A 22,908-nucleotide genomic window follows, 5' to 3' on the forward strand; every position below is an offset into this window, starting at 1 on the left:
CCATTTATGCCGCCTGGACGTGAAGCTCACATCCAGGCAGGTGCGTGCTCCCGCGTGCACGTGGTGCGCCCCCCCCTATTAGCCCAGCGATCAATGAATGGGAATATATCCCATTCAATTACATCTACATACACTTTTTAATGAAATAACCCTATATTATTACATTTCAAATTAACTGTTTGCTCCCACACCAAAAATTACCCAAATAACATTTTTATTGAAAAAAAATTACAAATATATACATTAAAAAAACAGTTACCTCTAAGGGTCTGAACTTTTTATATATGCATGTGAAGAGAGTATATTTCTAACATTTTTTTAAATTATAAGCTTGTAAATAGTGATGACGCAAATCTGAAAAAATGCACCTTTATTTCCAAATAAAATATTGGCGCCATACATTGTGATAGGGACATAATTTAAATGGAGTAATAACCGGGACAAATGGGCAAATAAAATACATAGGTTTTAATTATAGTAGCATGTATTGTTTTAAAGCTATAACGGCTGAAAACTGAGAAATGATTTTTTTCCCCATATTTTCCTTAATATTTCTGTTAAAAAAATAAATCTTAGCAAAATGTACCACCCAAAGAAAGCCTTATTGGTGGCGGAAAAAACAAGATATAGATCAATTCATTGTGATAATTAGTGATAAAATTATTGGCAAATGAATGGGAGGTGAAAATTGCTCTGATGCATAAGGTGAAAAATCTCCACAGGCTGAAATGGTTAATAACCTGTCCTACACGGATGGACTCAACAGAAGGGATAGGCACAGCAACTTGCTGCCAGTCTCAGACGCCCAGTTTCTTTACAGAATAGACCACAGCAAGGATATGTGTGTGTGCAGTGTCACCCACAGTCCATTCTTGCCTGCATTTACTGGAGCACAGTAGAATAATGCTATATCAGTTGGCTTTGCTGTCTCTATACATTTCACATAAACCATAACTTTGTATTTCAGATTTTTGCATGACCCTGAAGTTCAGCTCGGGTCTTTAGCTGTGAACAATTTCTTGAAATCATAAAAGAAAATGTAATTTTTTTTTTTTTAAATCTGCGTACCACACTGAACTTTTTTTAGATGCGACTTTGGGACTCTCTGAGGTATAAGGTGCTATACAGAATGAAGACACTAAGCACCTAAACAGGTAGCAAAGTAAACCTCTTGGCAGGGACAACTGGTAAAATAAGTGAAATAAAAATAAGTCACAGTAATTATCTTCAGCCACACTACTCTTAAGGTGTGCTAAATAAAGTGCAGAATATGTATAAGCTGTATGTTAACCACTTGAGGACCTAGGGCTTTACACCCCTTAAGGACCGGCCACTTTTTTTCCATTCAGACCACTGCAGCTTTCACGGTTTATTGCTCGCTCATACAACCTACCACTTAAATGAATTTTGGCTCCTTTTCTTGTCACTAATAAAGCTTTCTTTTGGTGCTATTTGATTGCTCCTGCGATTTTTACTTTTTATTATATTCAGCAAAAAAGACATGAATTTTGGCAAAAAAATGATTTTTTTAACTTTCTGTGCTGACATTTTTCAAATAAAGTAAAATTTCTGTATACATGCAGCGTGAAAAATGTGGACAAACATGTTTTTGATAAAAAAAAACCCATTCAGTGTATATTTTATGGTTTGGGTAAAAGTTATAGCGTTTACAAACTATGGTGCAAAAAGTGAATTTTCCCATTTTCAAGCATCTATGACTTTTCTGACCCCCTGTCATGTTTCATGAGGGGCTAGAATTCCAGGATAGTATAAATACCCCCCAAATGACCGCATTTTGGAAAGAAGACATCCCAAAGTATTCACTGAGAGGCATAGTGAGTTCATAGAAGATATTATTTTTTGTCACAAGTAAGCGGAAAATGACACTTTGTGACAAAAAAAAAAAAAAAAAGTTTCCATTTCCTCTAACTTGCAACAAAAAAAAATGAAATCTGCCACGGACTCACCATGCCCCTCTCTGAATACCTTGAAGTGTCTACTTTCCAAAATGGGGTCATTTGTGGGGTGTGTTTACTGTCCTGACATTTTGGGGGGTGCTAAATTGTAAGCACCCCTGTAAAGCCTAAAGGTGCTCATTAGACTTTGGACCCCTTAGCGCAGTTAGGCTGCAAAAAAGTGCCACACATGTGGTATTGCCGTACTCAGGAGAAGTAGTATAATGTGTTTTGGGGTGTATTTTTACACATACCCATGCTGGGTGGGAGAAATATCTCTGTAAATGACAAATTGTTAATTTTTTTTACACACAATTGTCCATTTACAGAGATCTTTCTCCCACTCAGCATGGGTATGTGTAAAAATACACCCCAAAACACATTATACTACTTCGCCTGAGTACGGCGATACCACATGTGTGGCACTTTTTTGCACCCTAACTGCGCTAAGGGGCCCAAAGTCCAATGAGTACCTTTAGGATTTCACAGGTCATTTTGCGACATTTGGTTTCAAGACTACTCCTCGTGGTTTAGGGCCCCTAAAATGCCAGGGCAGTATAGGAACCCCACAAATGACCCCATTTTAGAAAGAAGACACCCCAAGGTATTCCGTTAGGAGTATGGTGAGTTCATAGAAGATTTTATTTTTTAGTCACAAGTTAGCGGAAAATGACACTTTGTGAAAAAACACAATTAAAATCAATTTCCGCTAACTTGTGACAAAAAATAAAATCTTCTATGAACTCACCGTACTACTAACGGAATACCTTGGGGTGTCTTCTTTCTAAAATGGAGTCATTTGTGGGGTTCCTATACTGTCCTGGCATTTTAGGGGCCCTAAACCGTGAGGAGTAGTCTTGAAACGAAATTTCTCAAAAAGACTTGTGAAATCCTAAAGGTACTCATTGGACTTTGGGCCCTTTAGCGCAGTTAGGGTGCAAAAAAGTGCCACACATGTGGTATCGCCGTACTCGGGAGAAGTAGTACAATGTGTTTTGGGGTGTATTTTTACACATACCCATGCCATGCTGGGTGGGAGAAATAACTCTGTAAATGGACAATTGTGTGTAAAAAAATCAAAGGATTGTCATTTACAGAGGTATTTCTCCCACCCAGCATGGGTATGTGTAAAAATACACCCCAAAACACATTGTACTACTTCTCCCGAGTACGGCGCTACCACATGTGTGGCACTTTTTTGCACCCTAACTGTGCTAAGGGGCCCAGAGTCCAATGAGTACCTTTAGGCTTTACAGGGGTGCTCAAAATTTAGCACCCCGCCCACTTGCCAGGACAGTTAACAAACCCCACAAATGACCCCATTTTGGAAAGAATACACAACAAGGTATTCCATGAGGGGAATGGTGAGGTCATTGAAAATTTTATTTTTTGTCACAAGTTAACGGAAAATGACACTTTGTTAAAAAAAAAAAAAAAATTCTGCTAACTTGTGACAAAAACTAAAATCTTTTATGAACTCACCGTGCACCTCACATAATACTTTAGGGTGTCCTCTTTCCAAAATGGGGTCATTTGTGGAGTCTGTCCTGGCATTTTAGGGTCTCTGCAATCATTACATGTATGGCCAGTATTAGGAGTTTCTGCTATACTCCTTATATTGGGTATACGGGTAATGCACTCTGGGCTGAAAGGAAAAATGAACGGCAAACATACCTTGCTCCACATCAATGGCAGATCTTCCTCCACATCAATGGCAGTGATAACCTCAGGAGAGAGACACCCCGTGCCACCCTGGACTCAGGGTGAGCCACCAACTTATGTGGCGGCGGGGGGGGGGGGTGCCTGGCACCTCCTGGATACAGGATGTCCAGAATGATCTGTTCCTGAAATTGGAGGAAAGATCCAGTTCTCCCAGCCTTACAGTAGAGAACAAAGCTGTTGTAAACTGCCAATTGAATCAGATAAAAAGACACTTTCTTATACCAGCGTCTTGTTTTCCGGGTAATTAAATAGGGCGCTAAACTCTGGTCATTGAAGTCCACCCCTCCCATGTTGACATTATATTCGTGGACGACAAGGGGCTTTTCAATGACCTTAGTTGCCCGTTGAATTTGGACTGTCGTGTCTGTGTGAATGGTGGACAGAAAGTAAACGTCCCTCTTGTCCCTCCATTTCACCGCGAGCAGGTCTTCAGTACGCAAGGCGGCCCTCTGCCCCCGTTCAAGTCTGGTGGTAACGAGCCGTTGGGGGAAGCCCTGGCGACTAGGCCGCGCAGTGCCACAGCATCGGATTCCTTCTAACTTTAAGTGCTGAAAGAGGGCCACACTTGTGTAATAATTGTCCACAAAAAGATGGTACCCCTTCTGGAACAAGGGTGACACCAAGTCCCACACAACCATTCCACTGCTCCCCAGGTAGTCAGGGCATCCGACCGGCTCTAATTTTGAGTCTTTTCCCTCATAGACCCTAAAACGACATGTATAGCCTTTGGCCCTTTCACAGAGCTTATACAGTTTCATCCCATACCGGGCGCGCTTGCTTGGGATGTATTGTTTAATGCCAAGGCGCCCGGTAAAGCGTAAGAGGGACTCGTCTACGCAGATGTGCTGTTCAGGGATATAAGCATCTGCAAATGTTGATGACAGGTGGTCTATGAGGGGCCGAATTTTGTGGAGCCGGTCATAAGCAGGGTGGCCCCTTTCATGACAGGTTTCGTCGTCGTTGAAGTGCAGGAAGCGCAGGATGGACTCAAATCGTGTCCTGGACATGGCAGCAGGGTACAAGGGAACATGATGTACTGGGTTCGTAGACCAATACGACCGCGATACATTCTGTTTCATTAGTCCCAAGTGAAGGATATGGGCCAAAAAGATTTTAATGTCGGAAACTTGGACTGGTTTCCACCCGAAAGGCTGGGCATACATGCTCTCCGGGTGCTCGGTGATGAATTGTGTGGCTTTACGGTTGGTCTCAACCACAATTAAGTCCAAGAGAACCTGGGTGATGAACAGCTGCAAAAAGTCTAGGGCCGTTCCTAGATGAGCTGTCGCCACCTGGACTCCAGACTGGGCGGTGAAAGGGGGCACTACGGGTGCGGCGGAATCAGGGGATTGCCAATCTGGTTGTGCCAGCACCTCTGGGAGTCTATGGGTACTACGGGCCCGTCTTCTTCTTGGTGGCTGCGACGGGGGTACTACTGCACTTGCCACCGTACCAGTTTCAACTTCCATGCTGACGCTCACCACTTCGCCAGGGTCTACAGAAGTGCTGGTACCAAGTCCAGGAGATGCTGCGCTGCTGGTGCCTGCCTCACCAAGAAAAGTATCATCAGCGCTAGCACCACCCTGCTGCCCTTGAGGCGGATCCTGCGCCACCTGCGGTCTAACGACATGGGGTCTGGTACGCCTGGCTCTAGCCGGGACCAAAGCCTCGTCATCACTTTCGGTCAGGGAACCACTGCTTTCTACAGGTTCAAATTCGGACCCGGAAGATTCGACGGATGATTCTTCCCAAAAGAACTCATCCGACTGGTCCATGTACCTGTATACCTCGTCATCGGAAAGCCCCCTTCTTGCCATTGTGGATTGCTAAATTTATGGGGTTTTCCTCCGAGACTACCCAGAAAAAAAGAGCACCTACCTAGCAAAAAGGGAGTATTTGAGAGGGGTTGGTGGGAAGTGGGGTCTCAGAGGCAATCAAACAATCACAGGACAATCAAATACAATTACAGCACAATCGACTCCAATCACAGCGCAAGCAAATCTGATGCACTCGGAAGGTGGTGGTTGGAGGGGGGGGGGGGGGGGGGGAGGGTTGGGTGTGGTGGGGGGGAGGGGGGGGTTGGGTGTGGCGGGAAGTGGGGTCTCAGAGGCAATCAAACAATCACGGGACAATCGAAGCCGATCACAGGACAATCAAATACAAGCGCAGCACAATCAAATCTGATGCACTCGGAAGGTGATGGGGCGTGATGGTGGGGTGGTGGTTGGTGGGAAGTGAGGTCTTAGAGGCAATCAAACAATCACGGGACAATCTAAGCCGATCACGGGACAATCAAATACAATCGCAGCACAATCGAATACAAGCGCAGCACAATCAAATCTGATGCACTCGGAAGGTGATGGGGGGTGGTGGTGGGGTGGGGGTTGGTGGGAAGTGGGGTCTCAGAGGCAATCGAACAATCACGGGACAATCGAAGCAGATCACGGGACAATCAAATACAATCGCAGCACAATCGAATACAAGCGCAGCACAATCGATACAATCACAGCACAGTCAAATACAATGCACTTGGACGGTGATTTGGGGGGGGGGGGGGTCTGAGGGCAATTTGAGGGGGTGGGGGGTTGATCAGGAGCCCGCACGGGGCAGACTGAGTCCTGATCTGATGAGAGGCAGACACAGGGGGTTTACTGATCGCAGATCAGTTAGTGATTGCTGGGAAGGACAGATGTAAACAAAGAGCAGGGGATGTAATCAGAAGGGGGGTATGAGGGCAATCGAGGGCCTGGGCAGGTGATCGGTTACCCCCGCGGGGCAGTTAGGGTCTGCTCTGATGGGTGGGGGTGCTGAGGGGTGATGGACAGGTGATAGACAGGTGATCAGAGGGGGATCAGGGGGTAAGGTAGCTGTATACAGTTGTATACAGTATACAGGGGGGTAGTCTGGGATGGAGTCTGGGGGTGATCTAAAGGTAGGGGGGGGATCAGGGGTGACTAGGAGGCAGTTAGGGACCTAAACTAAGGGGCAGCGTCGCTAGTTAGTGGGGGGGGGGGGGGGTTTACAGGGGTGCAAGAGTGCTGGGCAGGGGTCTGCTGGGGTGATCAGGGGGGGTAGGAAGGCTGGGGTGGGTGATCAGGGAGGCTGAGGGCAAAAAATACAGTGTATATGTTATACTCACAAAGTGCTTCCTCCTCGCTGGTGGTCTCTGCAACAATGAGACCACGAGGCGAGGAGGAAGCACGTATAAGGCACTTTGTTTACCTAACAAAGTGCCTTATACTTTCTGATTGGCTCCAATCGCGGATTCCTCCGCTCGCCGGCGCTGCTAAGTGGCCGGCGAGCAGAGGCAAAATGCCGGGCTTCCGACTCCCGGCGGAGGATCGCGTCACGGATGACGCGATCGCTCCGCCCATGCCCATACAAGGACCGCCGCATTTTGTCAATACGGCGGTCCTTGCGGCGTCCACTTCCCGGCCGCCATTTGTCAATACGGCGGTCGGGAAGTGGTTAAAATCAATTACACCATTATGAGTAGTGTTACATGTAATTGCACTATGCTGCACACATGCAGGAATTTTTCCCTTGCATTTTTTCTGCACTTGACTGCTCTACAATGTCTCCAAGGACCAGAAACAGAAAACAAACACAAAGAAAAATATTTACCACATTGATTTCAGTGGAAAGTAGATTTAGAACCAGCACACTGTGGGGCCAAATCAGCATCTTTCAAATGTTCTTTTATGTATCTAAGAGTAGCACTTGGGGTTGGTTCAGAGGGCCTTAAAGAGGAACGTTACCTTTAGTAGTGTAGGAAATAAATCCATACATTGCAAAGTGAGTTAAAAAGTTGCAAAGTTAAAAAAGAGAAAAAAGATCCAGAAATGATTGATACTGTCCATGTAATTCGTTTAAGTTGTTTAATCCACCCTGAACCTGTGAGTCATCATCATAACAACTGGCATACATGAAAAAAAACAGCACCAACTTCCATCTATAAACACACCCAGATGAAATTCAATGTTGAAAAATGTAAAGTCGAGCATTCTGGTTGCACCAAAGGTCCAGCACCATACTAAATAAACGGAATACAGATGGGGACATCAATCTTGGAGAAGGGCTTAGGAGTACTCATCGACAACAAGTTAAATAATCGTATTCAATGCCAAGCTGGTGCAGCTAAAACAAATAAAATTTTGGAATGCATTAAAAGGGAAATAAAAACTTGAGATGCTAGCATAATATTGCACCCTGTTTAAATCTCTAGTAAGGCCACATCTGGAATATGGAATTCAGCTCTGAGCACTGCATTACAGGAAGGATATTGCAGTTTTAGAAAAGGTGCAGAGAGGGATGGAAGGTCTCACTTACAAGGAAAGGTTAGATAAACTGGGCTTATTAAGTCTGGGAAAAAATGTGATTAATATCACTAAATGAGAACATAGCTTTTATAGTGGATAATCATATGGTTCCTATACCCCAATCACATCTATATAGGGGAAGGCTTAACCCTGGGTATATAAGCACATTATTAAAACAGGATATTAAGGTCATGCAAGCCTTCTAAAGTATACCAAAATCAGCTTTTATTAAATATATATCCACAACAAGCCCCCATAAATACACCGATTAAACAAGAATACTGTCCCACAACAATTAAAAACAACATATGCGGAGCGTTAACAACTGTATGCCTGTGTGGCTAAATAGCATGCACCTATAATTATCCTGCAAATCTATCCTGGCCAGGAAATATATCACAACAGCACTACATGCATCCGCGCTTGCTCACTCCACACACACTTGTGCCTTAGTAATGCAACGTTGGGGGGCCCCCTGTTAGATAATGCATAGGCGTGAAAACATCGAAGCCAGGCTGGATTCAGTTCCATCAACTTAAAGAAACTTCTCATCTACTGCCGCACACAAAAAAGCAAAGAAGCAACGCAGAAGCGTGGAATCAGCAAAGCCAAGCCAGGTAAAGTTCCATCAGCTCTGTGCAACAGTGCAACTGCTGCTGCATGTAGGAGGCACTCATAACGATCTCACCCGTCCTGTCGCATCACTTTTGGTTAAGGCAAGCTCCTGGGCACAGATGTTAAGTCCTTTGTAGACCTGCTCAGACGTGTGCTGGGGCCATGCCACAAAGACCCCTCACTCCAGCGCACACCGGCAAGTTGGAAACGCCAGCCCAGGAGTCCATAGACAGCGTGTGTGAGGAAGAGCTGCGTCACACGCACCAGTTGTAGCTCCGCCCACCGACGCGTTTCACGCCCTCATTGGGCGTTTCATCAGGGTGTCAAGGTGCGTGTGACGCAGCTCTTCCTCACACACGCTGTCTATGGACTCCTGGGCTGGCGTTTCCAACTTGCCGGTGTGCGCTGGAGTGAGGGGTCTTTGTGGCATGGCCCCAGCACACGTCTGAGCAGGTCTACAAAGGACTTAACATCTGTGCCCAGGAGCTTGCCTTAACCAAAAGTGATGCGACAGGACGGGTGAGATCGTTATGAGTGCCTCCTACATGCAGCAGCAGTTGCACTGTTGCACAGAGCTGATGGAACTTTACCTGGCTTGGCTTTGCTGATTCCACGCTTCTGCGTTGCTTCTTTGCTTTTTTGTGTGCGGCAGTAGATGAGAAGTTTCTTTTAAGTTGATGGAACTGAATCCAGCCTGGCTTCGATGTTTTCACGCCTATGCATTATCTAACAGGGGGCCCCCCAACGTTGCATTACTAAGGCACAAGTGTGTGTGGAGTGAGCAAGCGCGGATGCATGTAGTGCTGTTGTGATATATTTCCTGGCCAGGATAGATTTGCAGCATAATTATAGGTGCATGCTATTTAGCCACACAGGCATACAGTTGTTAACGCTCCGCATATGTTGTTTTTAATTGTTGTGGGACAGTATTCTTGTTTAATCGGTGTATTTATGGGGGCTTGTTGTGGATATATATTTAATAAAAGCTGATTTTGGTATACTTTAGAAGGCTTGCATGAAAAAAATGTGATTAACATGTATAAACACATTAGAGGGTAATATAAAAGCTTGGCAGATGAGCTTTTTGTCCCTAGGCTTGTGCAAAGGACTAGAGGACATGATCTGCACATGGAAGAAAAAAAGTTTTAGCCATTTATTTAGGAAAGGGTTCTTAACAGTAAGAGTAGTCATGGAAAATTCTATATCTGCGTTTAGGGGGGGGCTTAGATGCTTTGCTTGCATTGAAAGACATCCATGGCTATAAATTACTAGGCGATTTACGGTTGCGTAGAACCAGGGATTTTATCTGATTGCCATCTGTAGTCGGAAAGAAATGTGTTCCCTTTTGGGGCTAATTGGACCATGCCTTGTAAGGGTTTTTCACCTACCTCTTGATCAACAGGGATATGTGAGGGAGCAGGCTGGTGTTGTACCTTATTTTCTGGTTGAAAATCCAGAGAATCCGCACACTCTTGTATGAACCAAGTTCAAAAATTTAATCCAAAAATCGTGACATTAGCCATTCCATAGACCAACGAGTCGTTTCGGGGCCACGCAGGGTCCCCTTTGTCAAGGCAATAAAACACAGAATGGTTTCTGTGTTTTATTGCCTTGACAAAGGGGACCCTGCGTGGCCCCGAAACGACTCGTTGGTCTATGGAATGGCTGTCACGATTTTTGGATTAAATTTTTGAACTTGGTTCATACAAGAGTGTGCGGATTCTCTGGATTTTCATATTGATATTACTTATCCTGCACCTCCAGGGTAGGTGTGCAGTTCCCCCGTGGATTTTGTTATTTTCTGGTTGAACTTGATGGACTTTTTTTCAACCCAAATAACTATGTAATCCACTAACAATGTGATAGTGTAAAAGGTTTTTTGGTTTTTTTTTTGATATATATAAATATACACAGCGGGAAATACTGGTTGCTTGGCAGTTGAAAAGAGCCATCATTTCCCACAATGCTATGAAGTTCGTGGGAGGGGTTCCACCACAATATCGGCCTCTCAGAACACCTGATGATCTATTTGAGAAAAGATTAAGATTTTTGTGGGAAAGAGGGGGAGGGGGGTATTGGCTACTGATTGGAAGGACATTTAATCGTGGGCTAAAATTCATTCCCATTTAAAGGTTTCTTTTTTAATCACACTTTAGTGTGTCTAATGCTGCGTACACACTTGCGATAACGATCGTTCGTAAACACCAATTAACGATCGCTCATCCGACAATTACATAAAGTTCTTTCCGTCGCGATCAGAAGCGATCGTTAAGGAGAGCGAGGAAAGTGCAATCATTGCACGTGCAAATTTTCCAACAAGTTGGATCCTATCGCGCGATCATCGCTGTTAAAGAAAGGTGTGTACAGCAATCGTGCGAGAACGATCGTTACAGAATGTAGTGCACAACCGCGCATATAGCTGGAACCTACGTATTTCCAGTGTATTGTGTTTAGTAACGATCGTTCTGTGAGAATTTTGAAAAAAAAACAAACATCAATCTTGATGTTAATCCAAATGTTTTGTAAAACATTAATTACATCATATCCGTGTGCGCACGCAACCATTCTTCACTGATCGTTCGTTTCTGCAATAACAATCGCTGCGCCACATTCTAAGTTGCCTAATTTGCATTTACTGCTCTGCTTGGCCAACTATCGTTCGTCGCGGAACTATCGTTCCTAACGAACGATCGTTGTCGCAGGTGTGTACGTACCATTAGTGTGACTTCCTGTCTCAGGCCTGGAACCCGCTACAAGTCGCAAATTTCTATCGCAAGCGGTTTTAATTAGTGCTCTAGTGGGTTCCAGCCCCAAGTCTGATGGGTCAAGCAGTAAATCGGCTTCATCATCATTTACATCTCGCCACTGAAACATTTTGAAAATGTTTTATTAACAAGCTTGGCAGGATTCCAATCCAAATAACATTTTAAGAAAACAAAATAATATAATCATGGTTGGTATAATAATGTCTGCCAGTTTGGAGGACTGTTATCTCATACCCAATCTCTGAGAGTGGGTGCAACACTTCATTGGTGAAGGTGGTCATTTTTTGTAAGAGTTTTTTATTTTTTTTATGTTTGCTTTTGTTTTTTGTATTGTGCCTGCATTTTAAGCTCTATTTATGTTCTCTCCACCTACTCATCCTCTCATGTAATTTAAATTCTATCCTTCTCGTGTTTTCTTTTGCATAGCTACAGAAAACTCTGCAGACAACGGTGAAATAACCCAAGTTTGCCACAATATGCATAAAAATGAAAAGGACTTTAAAATGAATCCTAGAAGTGACTTGGCTATGAGAACAGAAGGAAAGAATAGTCAAGGACTAGAAGAAACCTATTTTAGGGTTGACAAAAAAGATGACTGCAGATCAAAGATGGAGCAGGAGTCTTCAGAAGACACAGACTCTGAGCTGGAAACTCCCAGGAGAAACAAGTTTGTAAAGGACTTTGTAGAAAAAGTAAACAAATCTTTGATGAAATGCAGTAAAAGGAAATTTATTGAATGTGGGAAATCCTTGACACCAAACATAAAGGATGAAACTATCAAGTGTAAAGAAATGACTGATAGTTTTGATGTTGACACACTTACATCCTCTGATGAAGAGGAAGAGCCCAAGTCAAAAATTCCCCTGCTGAAGAAATGTAATGGGTTGGATGACAAAAAGAAAAATCTTCGAACAGCAGGATTCTATACATGTTTACAAGATGTACCAGATAAAAAAGCTAAACTAAATTACTCAGAAGAAAGGCTTAGAGCCAAAGACCGTAAAGATGTTTGGTCAAGTATCCAAGGACAGTGGCCTAAAAAAACTTTAAAAGAACTTTTTTCTGATTCTGATACAGAGGGGGCTTCATCTCCACCTCACAGGCACGTTGATGATGAGTCTCTTGATTCAAATTTTCAGGCAGTTAGTAATGAAACCAGAGACTTGTCTGTAGAATTTCTAAAGCCTATAACTGATGCCATTGAACTCAAACCAGCTGATGAGAAAACTGATGGATTTAGTGAGAACAAAGTAGACTTTCCTAGCAGCGGCAGTAATTCTGTACTGAATACACCCCCTACAACACCTGACTCTACATCATCCTCCAGGGAATACAGAAGACCGCAGTTGACGCTAGAAATTTTGGAAAATGCAGAAGCCAGTCAGGAAGGTGCAGAAGCAAATCAGGAAGAAGTAGAAAGCATGAAAAGTGATACTAATAGCACAATTGAAGTGGATAGTGTAACCTGTGAGTTACAAGATCTGCAGTTTGAGGGGAATCTCTCCCCTACGGGATTTGATGCAAGCGTTAGCTCTAGCAGTAGTAACCATCTGGAAACTGAGAGCAAGGAACAAGGTAAAATAGCAACTAACTCCATAGTAATGCTCAAAAAATATACATATTTATAAACAAACTCAGATTTCTTGCATTGAATAACAAGTCTGTCAGGCAATTTCATACAAAAGGCTACATAGGTTTTTGCACGATTTACACAATGTGCAAACTATTTTTGTGACGCAAGAATTGTTTAGAACAAGGAAAACAATCAGAAGCCACGATTGTGCATAGTTATTCACCAGCCACAGCAGTCAGTACATTGTATAGCCTCCTTTTGCTGCAATTACAGCTTCAAGTCCCTTGGATTGATGTCTATTAGCTTAGCACATCTAGTCACTATGATTTCCACCCATTCCTCAAGGCAAAACTGTTCCAAATTTTACAAATAAGATGAGTTACTTTTGTTATACAGCCATTTTTAGGTCATACCGCAGACTGTCCATGTGATCCTAGGCTTTGACAAGGCCATTGCTAGATATTTAAAGGGAAACTTAAAGAGAAACCATAACCAAGAATTGAACTTCATCCTAATCAGTAGTTGATACCCCCTTTCCCACGAGAAATCTATTCCTTTTCTCAAACAAATCATCAGAGGGCTCTGTATGGCTGATCTTGTGGTGAAACCCCTCCCACAATGTGATGTCTGCTCCTCACAGCACATCACATCACACTGTGGGAGACTTGCTGCATTGTGGTAAAGCTGTTTACAGCTGTTTCCAACTGCCAAAACAGCAAGCAGCATCTCCTTCCACTGACATCACCTGCCAGCAGTAAAAATGTCACCATGTGATAAATGTCAGAATGTAAATCAGGGAGAGGAAAGATTTTACAATGGGCAAACAATGACTAAATCATTTATACATAATTATTGTAAAAATGAAGCACTTTTTTAATTGCATTATATTCACTGGAGTTCCTCTTTAAGCCTAGCTAAATAAAAAAGTTTTACTTACCTGGGGCTTCTACCGGCCCCCTGCAGTCAACCTGTGCCCGGTCCGGTACTAACCGAGCCTTCATTCCCCTGCCGCAGCTTAGTTTTGTTTTCGGCAACTTGCTCTGTCCCCAGCCACTGCGTCCTCGTATGCACTCCCGGCACAGTAGAGATTTCCTCGTACTGCGCCTGCACAGGATGCTCCTAGCTACGTGATTGCAAAGGTGGACGCGTGTGGCCAGGGTACCGCAGGCGCAGTGGCTGGCGACAGAGCCAGTCGCCAAAAATGAAACTAAGCTGCGGCAGGGGACTAGAAGCTTGTTTAGTACCGGCGCGGGCAAAGGATGACTGCAGGGGGCTGGTAGAAGCCCCTGGTAAGTAAAATTGATATTTTAGCCAGGCTTAAAGTGTACCAGAGATTACAAAATTTAAAGAATCGACAGTTACCCGGTGCTCCCTCCAGCCCTATAAGCACGTTTGAGTCCCTTGCCGTCCTCCCATGGTCTGCCGTTCAGCCGCGATCAGCCCCGTGCGCGTCTCATCTCTTGCTGCTTAAAGGATACCCGAAGTGACATGATGAGATAGACATGTGTATGTACAGTGTCTAGCACACAAATAACTATGCTGTGTTCCTTTTTTTTCTTTCTCTGCCTGAAAGCGTTAAATATCAGGTATGTAAGTGGCTGACTCAGTCCTGACTCAGACAGGAAGTGACTACAGTGTAACCCTCACTGATAAGCAATTCCCCTTTTTATCTATTTCTTGCTCTCAGAAGCAGTTTTCTGCCAGGAAAGTGTTTTATAGTTGGAATTTCTTATCAGCGAGGGTCACACTGTAATCACTTCCTGTCTGAGTCAGGACTGAGTCAGCCACTTCCATACCTGATATTTAACTCTTTCAGGCAGAGAAAGAAAAAAATGGAACACCGCATAGTTATTTGTGTGCTGGGCACTGTACATACACATGTCTATTTCATCATGTCACTTCGGGTATCCTTTAAATCACAAATCATCCAGTTACAAATTGAGTCAGTTCACATATATACATCGTGCTAATATAAACACTCAGCATAATGTGATGTCTCTGGTATACAATCCGTTGAGATCCCATACACAAATGTGCGATCGCGGGCTAGCAGGTTGGTAGAAGAAAAATGTTTTTTGTACTTTATACAGCGCTGCGATCTATGCGCAGCACTGTAAGGGGACAACTTGGTGACAAAGCTGTCCCGTCGAGTGGCCCACAATGTGATCCCCTCTCATAGGCTACTCAGAGGTGATCACTGATTGGATCTCGGGGAGAGGGGGGTGGGATGTAAAAAAAAAAAAAAAAAAATAGGAAAATTTGTTACAAAATAAATACTTTATACAGTAAATTAATAAAAAAAAACTAAACATTTTAGCTGCACTCAGATGCCACCAACAGAAAGCTCTGTTGGTGGCAACAAAAGGGGGGCAGATTCATTTGTGTGCTAATCTATATATATATAATAGAGTAAGTGCCTCAACCTTCAAGCAAGAAGAAGAAGTAGCGCCCTGCCCCCAGGGCCGGTCCAAGCAAGAAGAAGGGGCTGGTCCAAGCAAGAAGAAGAAGTGTCATATCAAACCAAGGGCAAAGAGGGATAATTTGCATATTCAGTAGCAGTGCATTGTGGGTAACCACAAATGTTCACTTATAGCTGAATGATTGCAGATTTGCTTCTATTTTAAGAAGGAAAATTACACCAAGCTTTGCTTTTTTTAGTAGGATGGCTTTTTGGTCTCTTTTATCCTCCTATACATTCTTAGTAGTTTGGGTCACCCTGAGCTGCTTGGTTACTCTGTTGTACTGGTCCAAGCCCTATCTCATACAGCCATATTGATCCCTGCTATGTACTGATGAGGTCTGAAATAGGCTAGCACATGTGGGTTTGATATGACTGTGTAAAATTTAAAGCTATAGGGTCTGATTCGCAAAGCGGTGCAAACTGTTTAGCACGTGAAGTGCCTTTCGCGGACTTTTGCACGCGCAAAGTGCTGCAATTTGCGCAATCGCGGTCTTGTGCACGCGCAATTTGCTGCAATCTCACACATCGCGGCACTTTGCCCGCGCAAAAGTCCGCAAACGGCACTTCACGTGCTGCACCGCTTTGTGAATCAGGCCCATAGGCTTGCTTGACTTACCAAGGGTGAAAAGGAATAATTTGCATATTTAGTAGCGGTGCATTGTGGGTAACCACAAATGTTCACTTATAGCTGAATTATTGCAGATTTTCTTCTGTTTTAAGAAGCCAAATTACACCAAGCTTTGATTTTTTTAGTAGAGGTTCTTTTGGTCCCTTTTATCCCCCTATACATTACGGGTGGTTTGGGTCACCCTGAGCTGCTTGGTTACTCTGTTGTACTGGTCCAAGCCCTATCTCATACAGCCATATCAATCCTTGCCATGTACAGATGAGGACCAAAAGTCTGAAACAGGCTGTTATATGTGGGTTTGATATAGCTGTGTAAAATTTAAAGCTATAGGCTTGCTATACACCAGTGGTTCTGGATGCTTGCTTGATGCTTGGTGAAAAGAAATAATTGGCATATTTAGTAGCAGTGCATTGTGGGTAACCACAAATGTTCACTTATAGCTGAATTATTGCAGATTTCCTTATGTTTAAAAAAGGCAAATTACACCAATACAGTGGGCGGCATTGCAGGAAGTGACAACAGTGGAACGCACGCTGGAACACGGAAGAGGTGAGGCATCCTCGCCCACTGCCTCTTACTAATAGTGGCAGATGCTACTGTGCTTAAGCAGGAGGGGGAGCGCACATGGGGGACCCAGGTGAGGGAGGGGGGGGGGGTTCCTGCTGAGCTTAAACTGGAGGGGGAGCACACATGGGGACCCAGTTGAGGGGGGGTCCGACCCCTATCCCCGCCGCTGTGCCCATTACCCCCTTCCTGCCCTCTACCCCCTTATGCGGCGTATGCTACGCCGCGGGTCGGCTAGTTTGTAGTAATCTCTGGTACACTTTAAGCCTGGCTCTGCAGCCAGCTGTTAAAGCTGCAGAGCACTGAATTGTAAAAAATCACCTGGTCACTAGGGGGATGTAATCCTGTGTTCAAGTGCTTAAACTGACCATACATACATTTTCAGATGGTCAGTGGTCTGAATCAACACTTTTACCACAGGATATAAGAAGTCTTGTCATTCTTATGCTTGCACAAAACTGAGAGTAACTTTTAGGTACCGTATATGTATAAAATTCCCCTTTGCTGCACATTACAGTGATTAAAATCAATTTGAGCAATTTCACATAGATATTTCTTTTTTAATGTTAAAAATTGTGACTAAAATGTCTAAATACATGCCAATGGGAGGACACCCAGTTTGCACGGTACATTCATGGAGAGGGAAGGCAGGAGCACAGACAAACTGGGCAATTTGTTAGATCTAAGCTGCCACTGCGGGCTAACCTTGAGCGAGCTTCGAGCCAAATATGGCATACCTGCTACCCAATATTTAGCCTTGGCACAGGTGAAATCGTTTACCAAAAGTTTACTTAGTTATTTCAGTTATCGCAAAACCCTTGCCTTTTGACTCATTTTTGCAACATGGAGGGCCTAAAAAGTCTCTGTCTGATTTGAAGAAAGGGCTACTACAATTAAAAGCACAGTGGCGTAGTGGTTAGCTCTCTCGCCTTGCAGCTCTGGGTCCCTGGTTCGAATCCCAGCCAGGGCACTATCTGCAAAGAGTTTGTATGTTCTCTCCGTGTCTGTGTGGGTTTCCTCCAGGCACTCCGATTTCCTCCCTTATCCCAAAAACAGATGGATAAGTTAATTGGCTCCCCCTAAAAATTGGCCCTAGACTACAGTACTTACACTACATAATATAGACATAGGGCAATGGTAGGGATTAGATTGTGAGCTCCTTTGAGGGACAGTTAGTGACAAGATACATATATACACTGTACAGCGCTGCGTAATATGTCGGCGCTATATAAATACTAAATAATAATAATAATCTAGCCATTTATAATATGAGAAGATGGGAGGAATACTTTACGTGCCCCAACATATGCAAAAAAAATCATAGAGGGGAACAATATGGTGAGGCAGCTTGTTGTCAGTGAGGTATGGAGGGGCTCGCACCTAATGATGATATATCATGTGACGTACACATTTAACATTAGGCCAGGTGGTGCAGATATGGTCCTTTGCATATGGCAGTGTCCAAACATAAGTGGCTACTGGGATAGTGTCTTGAAATATATTTCCAAGATGTGCAAGAGGCAGATATCAAAGAATTTTCTGTTTTGTCCATTTAAGTATGTGGAATATAATCCAGCACAGACACCTAAACCCGAAAAACCCAAGGATTTGGCACGTGATAGTTATAGCTGCAAGGAATTATTTATAATAATAGGTGGATTTATCTCACAACGTCAACATCTCATGATCTTGGAAGGATTGGATACAATGATAAACAAGGAGACTGGAACTAAAAAGTTTTTTTTAAAAATAGAGACCTTACATTTGTTATACTTAATTCTGGTCAAGAGCTGAAAGTCCTAATGTCACCCTTTCTTTATACCTCCTGGTATCTCAATGAACAGATCTCTGGAATACTTTGAGCACCGGAATTGACCTAATAGGTATATAAAAGGACACAAGCTGTCATCTGCTGCATAATTAGTTGTTTGGGTTCTATTGAGTAGTGAGGATGTCGGGGATGAGTGAAGCAATGGGAGGGAGGGAGGGGAGGGTTTGGGAGGGGACGTTTCTTGGGTTAGGGGACATTATGTTACGGGAGAAAAACGGGTTGATGGCATTGAGTTTGTTTAGTCTATAGAGTGCTATGGGTACTTGTGTGTTCCGCGCTGGCGGCAAAAAGCTAGTCATATTGCCTGTCGACTGATGAAAATGTTTAATAAATATATTTCTCAAAAAAAATGGTGACTAAAGTAGGAAGTGCAAGTGTCATCTGTTAATCTTTCATTTTTTAATTTAAATGTCTGCACAAATACAAATACAGTATTAAAATTGCACAATGGGTTTGCGCTTGATGTATGCAGCATGCTGGGTTTTCTATTACTGTTCTCAATGTAGCTTGGCACGCCCTTCAAATATAGTTTCACATCTTCCCTTTAACAGCCCCACATTCCACTCAACGCATACTTCAGAACTGCTCAAAAAAAGGTGCATTCTTTGCGTTCAGGTCTTTTTCCCAGCTAGTCAGCTGTCTCTTCTGTCAGAGCCTCCAATTCCAAAGCTTTGCAGTGTTGAACATGAGCACATTGCCAAGTCGCCTCTCTTTGAATAAAGATTGCAACAGTTTTTGAAATTGGTGGCACACGTCTGTGGCATGAATATGATTTAGCAAGTCGCATCTGATAGCTCTTAATGGCCTTTTTTGTTTGATATGACAGTTCTCGCCAATACTTAATTTACTTTTTATAAACAGGTAAAAAAAACATTTTAGAAGATACCAGCAACCATGTGGAGACATGTGCAGTTAAGAAAGTCAAGCGCAGTCACAAATCTTCTGCCAATCAGAAAAGGAAGATGGGTAAGTTGAACACTGAATTCATGGCTTCCTTCATAAATATTACTAAATTATATTTACTTTACTCCCAGCAAAATATAATTGGTGTGCAGTAGTACGGTCAAGATAACTAGAATGTTACAATTATCACAATCTTTATTTCATGGAATTACACAGATCTTGTGATTCCTCCCATGTTTTCCAGATGATCTTACCCCACACCCTAAAGCCCTGTACACACACTGGATGGTTTGCAGCTGGCTGGGACCACCTTTGCAGAGAATTCATTGGATGTACAGCAAATCTGCCAGAAATCTATGTCCCAACATGTCTCCCCGATAATCTCTTAGTTTGGCTGATAATCGATCTAAATGATCTACCAGACAAATTTCAATTGATGTGGGTTGTGAGCGGCAGAAGATTCATGACTTATGTCTAGTGTGTTTGGAGGGATTCAATCCCTCTTTTATCAGATTCTGTAAAGCCGCATCTACACGCGTAGATGCGGTGGCGATGTTCCTTATCAATCAACTCGATTGATAAGATCCAACAGGACGGATCTCCCCACCGCCGATTCCCTGCTCGCTCCCCGTGAGGGGAATCAAGCGGAAGATAAGCGGAGTGGGGACGAGCAGGTATTGATTCCGGCGAGCGGGGACGCGGAAGAGGTGATCCGGCGGCTAATCGAGCCACCGGATCGCCGCCTCATCTACACGTGTAGATGAGGCTTAAGGGGACCATCTTTTGGCCACATCGGGTACCCATCTGTAAGTGTACTGGTATCTTTACAGCAGAGAAGAGATTTTGACTATAGTTCTGTTTCAAGCTAGGCCTAGATATGTTGTTATCAGAACATAAAGTGGTTAAACATTTTTTTTTATTTTATTTTTTTTATAATGTAATCTAAAATTGCTACAATAGGGTCAATATCAACTGAGTGTGTGTGTTATTTACTGATTGTTTTATCTTGTAATATTTTTATCCTTTAGCTAATACCAGCGATAGTGATGACCTCTCTGGTGGAGAAAGCCTTGCAAAGATTCACTCTTCTAAAATGTTTCCTGGAGTAACATCAAAACATACCAAAACACAATCAGGAATTTCCTCTCCAGGGAAATATCTAAAAAGCAAAGACAGAGAATTTCATCTAAAGGAATGTAATGACTCATTACCCAAAGTGTACAAATGGAGTTTTCAGTTATGTAAGTAGGTTGTGGTCTGCTACGGTTTATACTTTACTAGATTTTGCTTTGATCAAACCTGAGTACTCATATATTGTAGTATTTCTACTGACACAATAAGTCTTTAGGGCAAATTTACATACGGGATTGTTATTTTCTCTGTTGGTCTTAGCAATACATTCATAAATAGAAAGAGCTATATAAAAAATTTTGGTGTGGCAAAAGTAAGTAAACTGTCCTCTTCTGAATGCTCTCCTAAACACAGCATTACCTTCTTAACCACTTGCCGACCGCACGCTTATACCGTGCGTTAGCAAAGTGGCAGCTGCAGGACCAGCGACGCAGCTGCAGGCTGATTAATCAGGAAGCAGCCACTCGCGCGAGCGGCTGCTTCCTGTCAAATCACGGCGGGGGGCTCCGTGAATAGCCTGCGGGCCGCCGATGGCGGCTCGCAGGCTAAATGTAAACACAAGCGGAAATAATCCGCTTTGTTTACATTGTACAGCGCTGCTGCGCAGCAGCGCCGTAAGGCAGATCGGCGATCCCCGGCCAATCAGCGGCCGGGGATCGCCGCCATGTGACGGGACGTCCTGTCACTGGCTGCACAGGACGGATAGCGTCCTGTGCAGCCTCGATCGCCGGGGGGGAGCAGGTAGGAGAGGGAGGGGGGAATTTCGCTGCGGAGGGGGGCTTTGAGGTGCCCCCCCCGCAACACCCAGGCAGGCAGGAGAGATCAGACCCCCCCCTGCACATCATCCCCATAGGGGGAAAAAAAGGGGGGCAATCTGATCTCTCTGCCTGCAACCTGATCTGTGCTGGGGGCTGCAGAGCCCACCCAGCACAGATCACTCAAAACAGCGCTGGTCCTTAAGGGGGGGTAAAGGGTGGGTCATCAAGTGGTTAAAGAGGAGCTGTCAGCCATACTATCTCAGGAAAAAAACATATATAAGTAGATAAATACTTGCTCTACTTACATAATATATGTATTGCATGTTTTGATTTTGGTGTTTTTTTCTACTGTAAAAAAGAGGAAATCCTTCTTGGCATTTCCCATTTTAACTGTGGCTATTTTGATGCCAATCCTGATGTCATTTCCTCCCTTACTCTCCTCTGCCTGATTGTATATGAGGAACAGAGGTGTGGGAGGGGAAAACAGGAGGGAAAGAGGCTTCAGCCAATCAGGCTGCATTAGTTAAGTCTGAGGGGAAAGCAGAGAAGTAAAAAAAGACAACCCAGCATGCCCTGCAACTTTCTTTGTGTGTGCTAAATTTTGTGTGTACCAAATGAGTCAGGTAAACTGGGGAATGATCATTTATCAACAAGAAAAGTTATAGTGATTTTAGCTTTTGGATTGCCTGGTTAGCATCCTTATTACTTGTTTACCAGATAAAAATAAAGAATTGATTTTTTGTTTTATGCCCAACAGTTACACTTTAAAATGGAACTAAACATGCATGGTCAGGCTCAGTTCACACTAGATCTAAGAAAGAAAACTTTTTTTTGTCCATTTTTACAGATTGCAAAAATGGACAGTAAACAGATTCTATTTTATTAGCCCGATCCATTTTCACATGTTTTTTTGCAACTATACCATTGGATCCAATGCAGGAAAAAAATGCAAACCCCAACTTGCACTACTTTTCCAGGGGATGCATTTCCTGTTGAAGCCTATGGTGGAAATTCATCCGCTCTAGACTCTACAACAACCTCAACAGACCACTGGAGTAGATCTTGCACTGTCCGCTCCACTGACTGTTTACTATCTGGCCTGAGTGTGAACCGAGCCTAAAGCACCAACACATGGGGGGATGCGATGCAATGATATTCCTATGCAGTTTTCACATTGAGTACAGTGTTGAGAGTTCCAAGGGAGTAACACATACCACGCTGTGTAGTTACTGGGCAACGTGCTACTTTCAATGTACTATATGCTTCACTTTATAGTTACTGCAACACGAGGTGTGACTCTTTTTTTTTGGCTGCGTTGCCATGGTATAGCAATGCAACGTGCACAGTATGAAAGGACCTTAAAGGGACACTTAAAGGGGCACTATGGCTAAATTATTTTTATATTATCATTTAATATAAAATATGTGCAATTATAGCAATGTGTAAGACTTGTATTATGGCTGAATAAAACTCTGTTTCAATATTGCTTTACCCTAAATCAGTGCTGGAGTCCCGTCGCCAGAAAAAGCTAAGCGACGCTGAACCAGCACATTCCATTCTGCAGGAGGAGGCTGCCTTATCAGTCGTTTCATCTGAAGTTGTAATCTCCCCCTTTGATGTATCGGGAGAGGTTTCACCCAACGTCTAACTGCACATTAGTGCTGTTACAGCTCCTCTGATCTG

The 22,908-nt window shown here is 43.5% G+C and overlaps 1 protein-coding gene and 1 long non-coding RNA gene across 2 annotated transcripts in view; one reads left to right on the forward strand and one right to left on the reverse strand.

The window, feature by feature from the left end:
• Positions 1-22,908, forward strand: part of ARID4B (AT-rich interaction domain 4B) — a 197,785-nt gene that overhangs the window by 167,978 nt on the left and 6,899 nt on the right. Inside the window, exons 20-22 of the mRNA XM_068231813.1 lie at positions 11,803-12,951; positions 19,295-19,399; positions 20,365-20,577. Coding sequence (XP_068087914.1) covers positions 11,803-12,951; positions 19,295-19,399; positions 20,365-20,577 — 1,467 coding nt within the window. The remainder of the gene's footprint in view (positions 1-11,802; positions 12,952-19,294; positions 19,400-20,364; positions 20,578-22,908) is intronic.
• The window catches only part of LOC137503978 (uncharacterized), a 93,437-nt gene continuing 90,853 nt past the window's right edge, over positions 20,325-22,908 (reverse strand). The window contains exon 3 of the long non-coding RNA XR_011019396.1: positions 20,325-20,495. This is a non-coding gene — a long non-coding RNA (uncharacterized lncRNA). The remainder of the gene's footprint in view (positions 20,496-22,908) is intronic.

Source organism: Hyperolius riggenbachi, chromosome 4 (genome assembly GCF_040937935.1).
Source record: "Hyperolius riggenbachi isolate aHypRig1 chromosome 4, aHypRig1.pri, whole genome shotgun sequence".
Lineage (NCBI taxonomy): Eukaryota > Metazoa > Chordata > Amphibia > Anura > Hyperoliidae > Hyperolius > Hyperolius riggenbachi.